Here is a 15,312-nt window from a genome sequence, read left to right as displayed (position 1 = left end):
AAGAGTGTGGGCTTTGGAGAGACAGGTCTCATGGAATCCTGGCTCCAAACACTGGCTCTGGCGCCCTGGATTTAGCATGTCTATCTCAAGAATAACAACACCTGCCTCAGAGAGAGGTTCCCAGCCCAGGGAGACTCGTCCACAGTAGGAGCTCCAAGAACATCAGTTTCCAGTCCCTCCCCTTGGAGCGCCACCTGGTACTCTGGGCCTGAAGTACAGGAAGGGGTCTGGGGGATGAGGCTTCACAGATGAAAAAAAGGAGCTGAGGTCAAGGTCAGGAGGTTTCAGCCCCTCAGCAGGATCTGCAGGTGCGGTGGGGGACCCGTTTTTACTCTCCTTGCCCTCTAGAGATGTCCTGAGGGTGCCAACATCCCCGTCTACAGCCAGCCTGACTCCCAACAGCCCCTGATAGTCCCCCAGCTGGGCTGCTGCTGTGTCTGGCCTTTTTGCTGCAGAGGCTTCCAGCAGGGTGTCCCAAGGACCGGCTCCCATCAGTAGCCACAGTGGCAGCCTGTGGGGGTTGGGGGATGGGCAGTCCACCAGATCTTGCTTAGTGCAAATGATGTGCCAGGTACAGGAGTATAAAGGTGTAGACAATTCAGTCCCCGTCACTCGTTTTGGGGGAGGTGATGAAAGGGATGAGTAAGGTGGGTAGGGGAGCAGAGACAAGGTCTCAGAAGGCAAGGGACACTTGCCAAGTATCATAGGCCTTCACTATCTGCATTTGAGGAAAGGAATACATTCCTCTCTCTCCTCTTCTCCCATAATTGTGGCCAACCACAGCACCTCTACCCCTGAGATGGCCCCCAGCCCTGTTCTTGCCCCTCATGCCCACTCCAGGCTCCCTCTTGCACAAGCCATTCTATCCAGTGGAGCTTTCCAGCTGTTTCCAGGGCTGCCTTGGGCCAGTCTCCAGCCCAAGAGATGTTCCAGCATCTCCATCACACTTGGTGATTGATCTGATATTTCAGTTCCTCTCTGCAGTCTCAGTGACTGGGTGTCAGGTGGGCCTCCCCTGCTCACCCCCTTCCCACTGTGGGAGCCCATTTAACGTGTCTTGGGCCCTGATCTGGCCCTTTAGTCAGAATGCGACACAGCTCTGTGCCCTGCAGCTTTCTTGGCTCCCACTCTGGGCTCAGCCTCTACGAGCGAGTGCATCTCACACTTTATTCCTCTGCACCAATTTTTCCTGTACCTGTACCCTTCCTGAGTGGCTCCTCCTGCCTGTAGGACCAGAAGCTTCCTGACTGCAGGGACTATGACTTGCTTTCTCTTTCTCCTGCATCCACTCCACAGAGCATCACTTCGATGTGAGGAAGGCAGTAAATTGGGACAGATGTGGAGGCAGGACTTGAGGCTCATCACAATGCCCTTCCACCCCTGGGATCAGCTCCCTTCCTGCCCCTCACCCTCTGCTTATGCGCATGCCCCACCCCCACACCATCGCTCAGCACATGGCCATGCCTTTTATTTGACACACAAAAAACTAGGCTCTTAGGTATGAGCTTTCTCAGCTCTCCATCCCCATGTAACTTTAAGAGCTCATCCTGCCCTCTGTGGTCCCTAGATCCCATCGCTACTCCCTTATTCCAAGACCTTCCTATGTTGGCTGGAATTTGAACCTCTTTCTCCACTGATCACGTTCCTGGAGACTCTAAATAACGCACTGTGTGCACTCATTACTCTCTACCTCCTGCCGCATCTCTCTTTTTCCCTTCATGGTCTAGTTGACTCTGACCCATCCCACTCCCATTTCAATAGGCCTTCTGCCCAACTCTTGCCGGAGCCCACTTGGGTGAGGTCCCCTCCCACCCTCATCATTAGACCCAAAGCCATCTTTTGGATCTTGCCCTTTCTTGGCCTTTCTGCAGATTAGTCCCTCTCGATCCATTTCTTCACCCTAAGAATTTTTCCTTTCTTGATTCCCAAATGCCCTCTCCTGTTCTCCGCCTCTCTCTCTGACTACTCCTCCCCAGTCTCCTTTCCCTTTGCCCCAGGGCTCTGTTCTAGACCCTGTAATGATCTCTCTGGGTGTGCCCTCTGGCCCCCAATTCTGATTGCCAAATCTGAATCCCAGCCCTGACCTTTCTTTTGAAAAAATCCAATAACTTACTGACCATCTCCCCTTGACAATACTACAGGCACCTCCAACTCGGCTTCTCCAAGCCTGAACTCCACATCTTCCTTTCAGAACCCAATCCTCTTCCTATATTCCCTTTCCCTGTAAATGGTGTTACTGCCCATCACCTAAGCTAGAAACCCCAGTGTCTTCCTGGACACTTATCCCTCAACTACCCACCGTCACTATGGTGGGCAGCCTCCAAGGTGGCCCCTGGTGATTCTTGTCCTCTCTCCTCTCCCTGAGAAGAGTCCCAGCCCCTCGGGGAAATGGCCAACTGCCCAGATGAAACTTACACTGTACGGAAACTTAACAAATTTCCAGTGAAGAAGCTGAAGGAAAACAGAGTCCAAATATGGACACTGCTCTGGATATAAATGCCCTTCATCCCTTCCCTCTGGGCTTGGCTCTCTCAGTAAAATCTCCTGCTGGGACTTAGTAGCCAAGTTGGAGCAGAAATAGTTCAGTTTTCAGAGAATTTAATTCTGTCATGTTAGATGGGACCTTGAATGCCACTCAAAGTGAAGTTCAAGGACCAGCAGCATCAACTTGACCTACAAGCTCGGTTGAAGTGCAGACTCTTAGGCCCCAGCTGGTCCTGCTGAAACATAAGGTGCATTTTAGCAAGACTCCCAGAAGACTGATACGCCAATGAAAGCGTGAGAAGCATTGGTCTGATCAAACTGTCCATCCAACTCTCAAGTGCTCTATAATATCAGAATTTGTTCTTGAGTATCTCCTGTGATGGCAAACACCCTATCTCTTAACGCAGCCCATCCCATCTTGAGTATGGTTTCCATCAGTCCTCAATGTACAGGTCCCCCACTTTGCCCTTGTCCTCGGCTTCCCCACGTCCCATCCCTTACTTTCACCCTCTCATGGCTCCAGGGACTCAATACCTCTATCAATCACTCCAGGAATTCACTCCAAGCCCAAACCCATAGAATCCCACTGAGAAGGTCAAGGGGGATCCCGTTTCAGTGAATTTCCTGCCCAATTTTTATTAATCTTCCTGCCTAGTGTCTTTTAAGCCTGGATTTTAGTACTATTGACCTTTGTCTTGGAGTTCTCAGAAGGCAGAGGGAGCCCAGCCAGAGAACACTGTGGGGGCCTCCTGGTCTTCCAGGGCCTGGGCCTCCCTCCCCAGGACCATGTTCTCCTACTGGGATGACGCAGCCAGGTCCACCAGCTGCTTATTGCCCATGGACAGGAACACGGATGTGTCTGAGGCCCAGTCCTGCTGGTCCCCTTCTGCAAAGTGGCGGGAAGCCCAGCCCTAGGCTAACAGGCCAGCTCTCTGCACACAGCAGCACGAGGAACACCCTGACACTTCACACTCTGGGTGCACATGAGCAGGCCTTTGCCCTGTTGGTGCTCATACCAGCTGGCTTTGGGCATCCAGCAGGAATTGTTATGACAGGTAGTAATAGCCCAGAAGCAGTGGATTTGGGGTCAGCGGCTTGGGCCAGGCACCGTCACGTACCCCTTCAGTTTCAGCATATATGAGTGGGAAATGGGCGTGAGGTGTGATCCTTGGGGCAGGGGTGGGGATGGAAGCGGCTCAGCAGCAGAGGAAAATGAAGCCCCTGTTAACCCAAAGGTCACCTACAGGCCCGTGTCGTCCAGGCAGAGATCAGGACCGGCTCAGTCGAGACTCCCAGGGCCAGCCCCAATGCGACCCCTGGAAGCAGGTCTCCTGCACAGCCCTTCCAACTGGGCCTCCACTTCCACCCTCCGAGTGAAGGCTCCTCCACACTCTGAGGGTAGGAAGGACCATGGGCCTCATCCCTACAACCACGTGAACCAGCATCTCTTCCTCTGCCTCGGATGCCTCCAGAGACCCTGTCCCTTCCCTCTGCTCCTCCCGAACAGAGGGAAGGAACTGAATAGAGGGAGCAGAGGCCTGATTGGGGAAGAACTGACTGGCTATACACAGTATACCTTCTGGCTTCCCCAGACAACTCTACCCTACCTCCTACCACACCTCATGCTGCCTCCTCCCCCCACCCCCCTGATGTGATACAGGCCCACCTGCACCCCTCCACCCCACTGATGCCATTGAATGCTGCCAAGTGCTCGCCTCTGTCTGACTGTCCAGCAGCCCCTCTGCTCCCGAGACTACACAGGTCCCTAATCTGCCCACCGTGGGCAGGACCCCTTGCCAGTATTGGAGACCAGTGCCATCCTGCCATGGGTGTGTTGAAAAGAGCACAGGACTTTGGGGTCTTAGCCTGGCTCTGCCCCTGACAACCTAGGTGAATTTAGACAAGATCCCTGTTCCTCCCTGGGTCTCAGTTCCTTCACTGGTGAAATAGAGAGGCCCCTGCTGCAATACAGAGGGCCCCCCACATCAGGATGTAGGAGCTGTGTGAGGACCCAGGGCAGCACTGAGCCCTCTTCCACATTCACCCTGCAGTAGATGTCCTCCTGGAACCTGCCAGGAAGGAGGAGCAGGCAGGTGGCAGCACTGCCAAGGACAAGCTCCTGTCCAGACTCACATGCTGGAGCCAGAGCCCTGCCCCCACTCTCCACCTCAGCCCTCTAAAATTAGGCAGGCAAGCCACAGGGCACCTTTGGGGTCTTCTCCAGCCCAGGGTGCTTGTTGATAGATGGGTGACCTGATAAACAATCTTTTTGTCTGCAAAAGAGCAGCAGCATCCTTCTGTCACTCTCAGCACTGTTTAGACAATGGATGTGAACGTACTTGGTAACTGCAAAGCCACATGTGGGCACCGACAAGAGAGGGAATCATGTACCGCCACTCCCTCCACCCGTGGCCATGGCAGGCATTACTAATCCATCAGCCCTTCCTCCCCTCTGGATCCTGGATCCACACCCTAGGCCAGTGGCTCCTTAGAATTCCTTCACTAGCCTTCAAAAGATACCAATGAAACGTGGGCCCCACCCAGTAGCCTGACTTAATCAGCTTGGAGGAGAGGCTCAGGTATCAGTATGTTTTGAAGTTTCCAGGTTATTTTTCAACTGATGTAAAGAACCACTGCTCTTGGCAACCACAATCCAATGACCACGTAGATTCATGTAACATAGTGGCTGCCCCTCCACCTCCATTGCTAGAAACCCCTCGGGCCTCCAAGGACTCCCTGGCTGAGGTTTGCTGGCTCACACTGGTCGCTGGGGAATCTGTCCATCTGTCCTCACACCTCTCCTCACCACAGGGCAGGACTGGCTAACTGCATCATCACTAAATTTCACAGCCCGCCCCACCCCCAACTCACTCCTCCTCAGTCTAGCTTCAGGTTCCAAGAAGTTGTTCCCTTAGATTTTCTAGCAGAAGGGTCCAGTGCATGGGGCCCCCCATAGCTCCACCTGTCCTGGGTGACCCCCCGGGAGGCCAGGTCTCTGAAAGTGAGGAGCAAGTGGAATAAATGCAGACACCTGTCCATCAAGCCCCTACCTTTCCTCTAGGAAAGATCCAGTTCTTATAAAGAGGCCAGGGTTCCTGTTGGGAGCAGGACCCCTTCTGCCAGTGGACACAGGTAACACTTCTGTTGAAAGCCACAAACCAGACCTCACACACACCTCTCCGTGCTTTTCCGTTCCTCTCTCCCCACCCTTTCTCCATCCCTCTTCTCAAACTCTGCTCCACACTTCATCTCCCTGCAGCCCCGATGGTACTCACAGCCCCTCCGCCGTGTGTGCTCTGAAAGCTTCTTTTTCTGCTTTACAGAGAAGATTACCCTTGAAACATGGGGTGTACAGGCGACACGCAGCGCTGTTCTGTGTGTGTCCGGGTGGCTGTGTGACACTTGTTCATGTGAGCAGGTGAACTGAGGTACACGTGCACACCTTGATTACTCAGAGACCAAGCCATCAGACTCTGCTGTTTATTGAGGATGCAGTGGGAGGGCCTTTAAGAAGAAAGGAGAAAGGAACGGGCCTCCTCTTCTCTGCTTGTGGATGCAGGAGAGGGGAGAAAGAGACCCTGGGTTGCACTTGGTCCACTCAGAATGAGCCGCGAGACAGCCAGGGTGGGGTGGGGATGGCCTCGCCTGGTCATTTACCCTCCAGCCCTCTTTTTCCTGAACACAGAACCAGCTCCCCTCATGGGGCAGGAGCTGGGACAAAGGCCCCAGTGTGAAAGGGGGTCTCAGTCTGAGATCCATGGAGCCAGACAGAGTAATTAGCAACTGAGCCAGAAGCTGTGCAGAGGACAGAAGGCTGGGAACCAGGGGCTGCGCTGGTGGCATGGCTGGGGGACCACAGCCAAGGAGGCAAACACCAGCTGGTGCAGAGAGGAATTTCACCAAGCTTAGTCGTCCACACCATCCAGGCTGGGGAAGACACAGGTTGGGAGGAGTAGGTGGCCAAGTCCAGCACCAGAGGTACAAGAGCAGGGCTGGCAGGGTTGGGGTAGGGCTGACAGTGGCTGGGGGAGCCAGATGCGGGACACAGGGACGGCGGAGGGGCATGGGGCAGCCCTCTCTACCGACTGGCCTTCTTGGAGGGGGCGCTCAGGCTGGAGCCCTTCCCCAGGGCATCCTTGGAGTCGCTGGTGCTGCTCCGGCTCCGGCCCTCCCCACCGCGGACACTGCACACTCCGGAGATGCAGCTGCTGCTGTTGGCCACGTAGCCTCCGCTGACCGAGCTGGGCCGGTAGCCATAGCCAGCGCTGCCGCTGGTGCTGCTGATGATGGCTGCAGGGGAGAGAGCAGGGTCAGCTCCCCACAGGCAGAGCGGGAGGCAGGGCCAGATGAGGCCACCTTGCCCCTTGGAAAGATGGGGCTCTTCTTGGAACAATGGATTGGATGGGGGATCTGGTCATAGCCAAGCCTCTCCGCATTGGGAAAAATATCTCAGAGACAGCTTCCCCCATGCCCTGCCCTTGCCTTGCCCAGCTTGTACCCAATCTAGCTCATTCTTAACTCGCAGAAGTCCATCTCTTTGGTTTAGGTACCGATAGACCTGCCTGTCATGCTGGACACTCCTTCCTCTTCTATTAGCCTTTCTTTTCCTAAACTTCCCACCCTCCGACCTCTCCGTCCTGCCAGCCGTTCTACAGATGGCATCTTTCAGAAGCTCTGATTGAATTCTTAGCCTTGCTGAGATACCCAGAGAGCTAACACTGTCAACTTGACCTCCGAGGTACCCCATTCACTAATTCCCCAGCCCAGGTCTGATCACAGGTCTGGCTTCCCAAGCCTCACACACACCCATGCTCATTTTCTTGCACCATGTCCTTTGATTTCCCATCCCCATGATAATATCCTTGTAGCCGCCATCCCCTGGAAACAGGGAGACCGAGTCATAAGGGGGAAGGAGCCCTGGGTTGAGAATCAGAAGGCCTGATTGCTGGCCATGCCTCTGCCATCTGGCTGTGTGATCTCAGGCAAAGTTTTTCCCTCTCTGGTCCTTAGATTGCTCATCTACACACACAAGGTGTAACTAAGGCCCTCTACGGTCCACAGATTCTACAGTTTTAGGTCCAAGTGTACAAGTACTTACAGATGCTGACGGGGGAGGGAAATTCTCCTGACATCCTGTTAGGGGAGAAATAAAATAAGAGCAGTTATCCAACCCACAGTCTATTAACCTCAAAGCGAGTGCCCCCACCAGCCTAATGTGGGTTTCTGAACTCAGTGGGAAGCCATGAAAATTCCAGGGCTTCTTTGGCACAAGCAGAGCCTGAGAAACTGTAGGGCCCCCTGAACCTTTGGGGTAACCAGGCAATAATTGAAATAAAACAGTTGTTCTCCTAGGAGCACATGTGGGGGTGGCATGTACACCTCCCAAGGGTCAGGCCCAGCCACTGAGCCCTTCCTTCTTCCTAGAACATTGGGGAGTTGGAGTGGCTTCTCTGGGACATCTCTGACAAGCTCATCTTGTATCCAGACAGGTAAGGAAGGTAGGACAAAAAGGCCTAATATAGTAATGGGTTTTTCTGGGGCGGGGAGAGATGGAGGAGTGGAGGGTGGGAATGTGCCCAGGTCCACACAGGGAAGTCATGAGGAATAAATGAGCCAATCCACATAGCACACTGCCTGGTATGAAGTAAGCTCTCATGTCTGGGTAGGTATTATTGATTACTGTTATTATTTCTAGCATCATTACTCATTCTCTTCCCTAAAACTCATCTTTTCTGATGAGTTTTGATCCTTCCCAAACCCTTGGAGCCTTCCTGCCAGAGCTTCCCCCCTCACCGGCACTCCTCGCTCTCCAGCAGCTTGCGGTAGGTGGCGATCTCCATGTCCAGGGCCAGCTTCAGGCTCATGAGCTCCTGGTACTCGCGCAGCATCCGAGCCAGCTCCTCCTTGCCCTGGTGCAGGGCAGCCTCCAGCTCATCCAGCTTGGCCCGGGCGTCCTTCAGGGCATTGTCCCCCCGCTGCTCGGCATCAGCAATGGCCGTCTCCAGATTGGAAGCCTAAATGGGGAATTGGAGAAGTTGGAACCTGGAAGGGCTCATTGGAGTCATGCACATCCAAATCCTACTCATTCTTTGAAATTCTGGGGCAGAGATGCCCACCTCCACCCTTCTGACCCCATGATCCTCTTCTAGATTGGAGCCCCTTCCTTAGCTTTATCTCCACTCCCTTGGGTTTGGACATTGGTGGTGATGAACAATAGTGCATTCTGCCCTCCTGAGATGATGGCCAGCTTAGCACCACTTTAGTTCATTACAAATTCATTTACCTGGCCACCTTGTGCTAAGGACACAAAATGAGGAAAAGTAAACTTGACCTTCTGCTCTTGAGCTGTTTAAAGCCCAGGAGGAGAGATCACTGGGATACAGTGTCGCAGGCACAGCAGTGACTGCCCCGATGCATGGGACCATAGACAAGGGCACCGGGAAGGCAATTCTCTAGGACCAACTATTATTTCCCAAGTGCTTACCATACACCTGACACTGTGCTCAGCCCTACACATGCCCTTTATATACCTTAGCTCATCCAGTCCTAACAACACCCAATGCAGTAGGGACAAGTAACTTGCCCAAGGTCCCAGAGCTATGGAGAGTTAAAACCCATGGGAGAGTGGAAAAAGCACTGGACTGGGAGCTAAGAGACCTTGGTTCAGATCACACTCTGCCACTTATTGCTGTGCAACCCACTCAACCTCTCTGAGCCTCAGTTTCCTTCTCTGTAACAATTTAATCAGAAAATGTTTATTAAGCAGCTAGTATGTGCTAGGCCCTGTACTAGATGCTGTGAAAACAATGGGAGAAAATCAGCCAGCTCCCTGCCTCCCTCCAGTCCAGCAGAAGAAGGAAAGACAGGTGCTGGGCAGTTATAGAAGCGTGACAAGTGCAGGGGAGGCATGGGTGCTGGGAGAGCACATTGATCGGGTCAGGAAGGGCAGAGCGATGTGGTCCTAGCTCACTCTGGGTGATGAGAGAAGGCTTTCTGGGGGAGGGGGCTTCAAAGCAGAGATCCTTGGGGTGAACAGCAGATGAGGTGCCCCAGGGACCCTTGCTGTAAGGGTTTGATGCAGTGACCCCTTTGGCTCCTTTCCTCTCATCGGCAGAGATCTGGGAGGCTGGCGTCCTCAGCCCGCTCCTCCCCTCTCCACTTGTGCCTGCCTGCCCGAGGCCACAGGCAATTGGTCACCTCACCTGCTTCTTCACATTCTCAATCTCTGAGCGGATCCTCTGGATGAGCCGAGTGAGCTCCGAGATCTCGTTCTTGGTGTTTTTGAGGTCATCCCCATGCCGGCCAGCCGCCAGCTGCAGCTCCTGGAACTGGAGACCCAAAGCGCAGTCATGGATGGGTCCCATGTGGTGGGCGTGCATGGTGGCTCGCGGCTGGTGATGCCATGCGGGCAGGCCATGCTGGACATGTAACTGGACACTGCCTCCACTCTGGGAACGATCAGCACCATCCCTCATGCCAGCTGAGGTCGCCACCCTTCCTGGCAGGCCTTTAGTCCAGCTCACCTTGGTCTGGTACAGCGCCTCGGCCTCGGCCTTGCTCTTGAGGGCGATTTCCTCATACTGGGCACGGACCTCATCAATGATGCTGTCCAGGTTCAGGTCCCGGTTGTTGTCCATGGACAGGATGACAGACATGTCGCTGATGTGGGACTGGATCTGAGCGATCTCCTACAGGGGAAACAGGGACGGTCTTGGGACTTGACTGTCAGAGGCCTGCAACCTCCCCCAAGCAAGGTGAGCAAATCCTGGTGGTGCCAGTTTAGAGGCTCCAAACCAAGGCTGTTGCTCCCTGGGCAAAGTCAGTTCCTTCTGGGCCCCAGACAGATTTCCATCACCATGAAGCCAGGACCTGGGCCATTTCCTTCTCACCCAGAGGGTGGAGATGAAGAGCCTCTCAGGGTCGAAATGGAGATGAAGAGCTGAGCAGGTAAGCCTCCCTGAGGTCCCGGGTGCCCCTCCCAACCCCAGAATAGAATTTTCCCCACTGACCACCCTCAGAGGGATGGGTGGAGGGACAGACTTACGGCTTCATAGAGACACTTGAAGAACTTGATCTCCTGGTCCATGGAGTCCACCTTGGCCTGCAGCTCCACCTTATTGGCATAAGCCGCATCCACATCCTGAAAGATGCCCCAGACATCCCCAGATCAATGCTGGTGCAGCCAAGAAGGCAACATGCACCCCAGCCTGGGTCCCCTGCATGGGGAAATAGCCACCTCTTCTCTTTGGGAAGCTCATGGAAAAGGGGAGGACAGAGCAAAAGCCCCAGCCCTGCCCCATCCTAAGAATGGGCTCCCTCCACAGCAGGGATGGGTCCTCCTCTAAGGAAGGGAAGCTGTCAGTCACCCCTGTGACTTCCAAGCAAGGCCCCAAGGCTGCAGAGGGAGCCCGTGTGTCGTCCTCTGTTGTTCCTCACTGCAGTCAACCCCATCCTCATTAAATTCTCAAGGATGCCTTTATCCTCTCTGCTGTTTTAGTCCCTTCCCTGGATAGTCCTACATTGTGGTTTTCCCCTGCCTTCCTTTTCTATTTCTGGATCAGGTCACCTTCTTTGAGAGGAGAGCATGCCAGCAGGCTCAGCTCCTCCTGGTCCTGGACCAGCCCCAGACCAGGGCCTGCCCACCCCTCACCTTCTTGAGCAGCACAAACTCGTTCTCTGCAGCCGTCCGCCTGTTGATTTCTTCCTCGTACCTGTGGGAATATTGGGACTCAATCGGTTAATTCGTCTCACTGGGAACCCTCGTTTGCCCAGGAAGACCCTGAGCAAGGGCAGTGTGTCTGTCAGAGGGCGCAGGTGCTGAGGGGCTGCAGAGTCCAAGGCCAGTGGGGCCAACCAGGCAAGGGAGACTTCCAGGAGGAAGGGATGTGATCATCAAATTTGGAAGGAGACTGTGAAAGATCCAGCCTCAAAAATGAGGAAGGAGCATGTGGTGCAAATGTCCTGTGGGAAATCTCACATTTGTCCCAAGTGCCAGGCTGTAGGAGCAGGAAGCAAGTTCCAGTGTTGGGGGGGGGTGATGATTCTGCTTGGTATGAGGAACACTGCCCCCACCTCCAAAAACTTTAAACTGGGGGAGCTTCTGGTGCCCCAAGGGGCCCACTCCTGTGGGATGAGCTCAGAGGCATTGGGCAGTCATGCAGTTACAGGGGGTCCCCGCTCACCTCTTCTTGTAGTCCTCCACCACGTCCCGCACGTTCCTCAGCTCCGAGTCCAGCCTCACCCTGTCCCCGGACAGCACCTCCAGCTGCTTCCGCAGGTTGCCAATGTAGCTCTCGAGGATGGGCTCCAGGTTGTTCTTGCAGTTGTTCAGGTCCAGCTGCTGCAGCAGCTCCCACTTGGTCTCCAGCACCTGGTTCTGCTGCTCCAGGAACCGCACCTGGAACCCAACACCCATCAGTGCTGAGCCCCACGGAAACAGTCACACCTGTCACTCCCTGGGGGCTGGACAAATAGCTCTCCCCATGTCTTCTCCTTTACCCCTCACAACAACCACCTGAGGTGGGTGAATCATTAATCCTGCTTCATGGGAAGGAAACTGAGGCAGAGAGTTGAGCCTCTTTCCAAGGTCCAACGGTTTAATAAGTGGTGGAGATCAGAACTAAACCCAGACATGTATCTCCATCACCCATGCAACTGGTCACTTGGAACCCACCATGACCAAACCAGCCCAGGTCAGGAGTGGGCCTGAAAATGCCAGGGCAGAGTCGGGCTGGGTCCATCTTTGGAAAGGCTGACCATTCTGAAGAAGGGAATCTGCTCTTCATTTTATATCATCTCAAGCTCAGCCAGGCTCAACAGTTCACGAGCTTCTGAGTATCCTAAATTCCGGCATCGGGCCCCAACTCCATCTTTGCTATGGCCTCTTCCTTCTTTCCTAGTCCTGCTCCTCAGAACCATCTTCCCTAGAGCAAGCATATCACACGGAGCAAGATGGACGGACAGACCTCCCCATGCTATGTGGCCTCACTGGGCCAGGAAACTCACTAGAGAAGGTAGATCTTTGATTGCAGGGGTGGCAATTTAAAAAACGTGATTTCCCTTAATCCTACATGAGCACAGCTACTGGTTAAATAAGGTTGTTTTCCTTAAAGTTAAAACACAGGACATTGGAAAACTGTCTGGGATTCAGTGTTGTGATGGGATTGGCCACCAAACAGCCTGTCTCCAGGAGACCAACCAGGTTTGGTTTAACCAGTCCTGAGTTTTTCCATGTCTGTCCATGAGACTTAGCACTGACCACAGAGAAAACCCTGCACCCAGGACACCGCAGTACACATTCGGACTCCACATCCAGATGCAGACAGGATGCACCCATCTTCTCTGGCTGCCTCGGTTTATGGGATTGTCCTCCTCTAGAGACTAAAATTATTTGGGAACTCTCCAGGCCTTTGAGCCTGCTTCCCCCCACCCAAGGCAGACCACCGTTTCCACAGAAGTAACTGTCTTCTTGTTTGTCTTTCTTTCCATGTCTCCAGACTTTACTTCTTAATGAGATTGGACCAGCCCAGCCAAAGGTCAGTTCTCTCCTGTCCTCCCAGACTCCAAACCTCAGAACACTGTGCTCTTCTAGATGTGAAAAAGCTTAGAGGTAAGAGGCTACAGAGACCATTCAGGGCCATCAGGGAATCCTCTGAGCAGGAGTCTGGAGCTGGGGGGGCGGGGGTCTGACCGCCACTGACCATCTCAATAAGCCATGTCCTGGGCTGACCCATTCTTGGTGCCTGACTGTCATGTAATCAGCGTAGCCCTCCAGTCCCCAGTACTGGGTCTGGAAGCAGGAGGCTGAGTGTCCAGCCTCACCTGCCCTTCCCTACGAGATGACCTTGGGCACGGCATTACCTCCACTCTTTTGCTGACCCGCAAAATGGGAGCAATTATTTTTTATCACCGAAAGTCAAGCGCCTGTGAGACCTCTTCCAGACCTTTGATTCCTCTCCTTCTCAACACCCCTCCCCTAGCTCTCAGAGATAGAAATGATAATCACAATGACTGCCGTCTGAGGAGTACTTAGCATGTGTCAGGTGTTGTGCCAAGATCTTCATACACATTTTCTTTCATGAACCTGACAATGACCCCAAGAGGTAGATTATTATCTCCACTGTAGACATGAGGAAACATGGGCACAGACGGGATGAATGCCTCTCCCCACAGTCACACAGCTTGGTATGTGGCCAGCTTAGCTACCAGAGTCACACAGCTGATAAGTGATGGGGCCACGGTCAAAGGCAGGTCTGACTTTGGGGCACTGTGGAGTCCTCTTCTCCATCACACTGTTCTGCCTCTTGTGGGAGTCCTTAGCTGAACAAAACTAATGCCAGTGGCCAAGCCACCCATGAAGACCATACACTGATGCTTCCAATCCAGCAGTCAAATGACAAGTGGACGAGATCAGCCTGCAACATACGGGAGGAGGACAGCGTCCCTGGTCACTCTGGAACAGATCCCCATGGCTGGCTTTTTCTGTAGCCAGCCTGCATGGGCCCCAGCTTAGCTATGGCGGCAAGCCAGCCCTCAAGGGTAAGAAGCAGGGGCCTTCTCTTTGGAGCTCCTGCCAGTAGAAACTGACCTACCTCTGTCTTCTCACAAGAAAGACTACACAGGGAATCTTGCATAAGTCACTCTGAGGATAGGAAGTATCTGCCTTGTCCACCGTAAGTGCCTCCTCATTTCTAACCCAATCCCTTCTGCTGCAACAAAAGTTTGTGTTCAAGAAGAAAAGAGAAGGGCTGTCCACAGTTCCCCCAGGTCCTAGCAGACCCACCTTATCGATGAAGGAGGCGAACTTGTTGTTCAGAGCCTTGATCTGCTCCCGCTCCTGCGCCCGCACTTTCTGGATCTCGGGGTCCAGCTCCACGTTGAGCGGGGCCAGGAGGCTCTCGTTGACGGTGACCTGGTGGATGCCTCCAGGCGGGCACACAGTCGGGCACACAGGTCCCAGGGCCACACTGCCAAACATGCTGCCAGCAAAGCCGCTGGCCCGGCCCCGGCCAAATCCATACCCTCCGCTCTTCCCGCTGCCGCTGGCCAGGTTGAGGGTGATGCTCCGGACGCCGCCCAGGTTGTACAGGCTCCGGCTTCCGAAGCCCCCGCTGAGCCCTTTGCCCCCTACCCTGTAGGAGGACGAGCTGCCCCCCGAGAGCACAGCCGAGCAGCCACTGAAGCCCCCCTTGGCAGCAGCTCCCGACTTGCAGGTGAATTGGCGGCTCATGCTTCCAGTGGAGACGGAGCTCAGACGCAGGAGGGACGAAGGCAAACTCCCACACGGTTCTGCAGGTTGCAGTGAGGACTGGCAGGTGCCCTCCTTTATATGTGCTGGGCACTGGGGCTCGTGGCTGGCCAGTCAAGAGCTTAATTCGTGGGTTTGGCTTGCCTGGGAGCAAGAAGTCATTTTCTCTGTGCTGAGCCAGAGATCAAGCCTCCCCACCTCTGAGACAACACGAAACCTTCAAATTGCTGGCCTTGCAAGCCTTGCTCATGTAATTTGGGTCTTATCTAATTAATTAACCTGCTGTTACAGGGTAATTTGCCCCAGGCCCCAGCCTCTCCAGGGGGATGTCACTGGCTCGTCACCATCCCTCTCCTGATGAAACTTCTCTCGGTTGTGGGCTTCCTCTTGGGGGTCCAGGAGAGGAAGAACTGCCCTGGACAGGGCCGGCTGCTGGGTAGAGTATGTGAGGGCTGCAACCACAGCTGTGTCCTCCTGTCTCCTGGAGAAGGGCCGTTCATTCAGCTGCTCACCCCTCCCCCAGGCCTCCTGGAGACACCCCACTGCTGGCCTCTTCTCCTAACCCACAGAGGACAGCAGCC

The 15,312-nt window shown here is 54.2% G+C and overlaps 1 protein-coding gene across 1 annotated transcript; it reads right to left on the bottom strand.

Annotated features, from left to right (window-relative positions):
- Positions 1–5,950: 5,950 nt before the first annotated feature.
- On the bottom strand, positions 5,951–14,795 carry LOC102533318 (keratin, type II cytoskeletal 71). Its single transcript, XM_006203015.4, has 9 exons — positions 14,267–14,795; positions 11,667–11,881; positions 11,135–11,195; positions 10,529–10,624; positions 10,008–10,172; positions 9,687–9,812; positions 8,278–8,498; positions 7,583–7,617; positions 5,951–6,774 (listed from the first exon to the last, which is right to left on the bottom strand). Exons 1-9 carry the CDS (start codon positions 14,711–14,713, stop codon positions 6,563–6,565), a joined length of 1,578 nt encoding a protein of 525 aa, XP_006203077.1. The 5' UTR covers positions 14,714–14,795; the 3' UTR covers positions 5,951–6,562.
- Between the last annotated feature and the right edge of the window lie 517 nt (positions 14,796–15,312).

Source organism: Vicugna pacos, chromosome 12 (genome assembly GCF_048564905.1).
Source record: "Vicugna pacos chromosome 12, VicPac4, whole genome shotgun sequence".
NCBI lineage: Eukaryota > Metazoa > Chordata > Mammalia > Artiodactyla > Camelidae > Vicugna > Vicugna pacos.
Note: the sequence above shows the minus strand (reverse complement) of the source record. Positions and strands in the feature narration are given on the sequence as shown.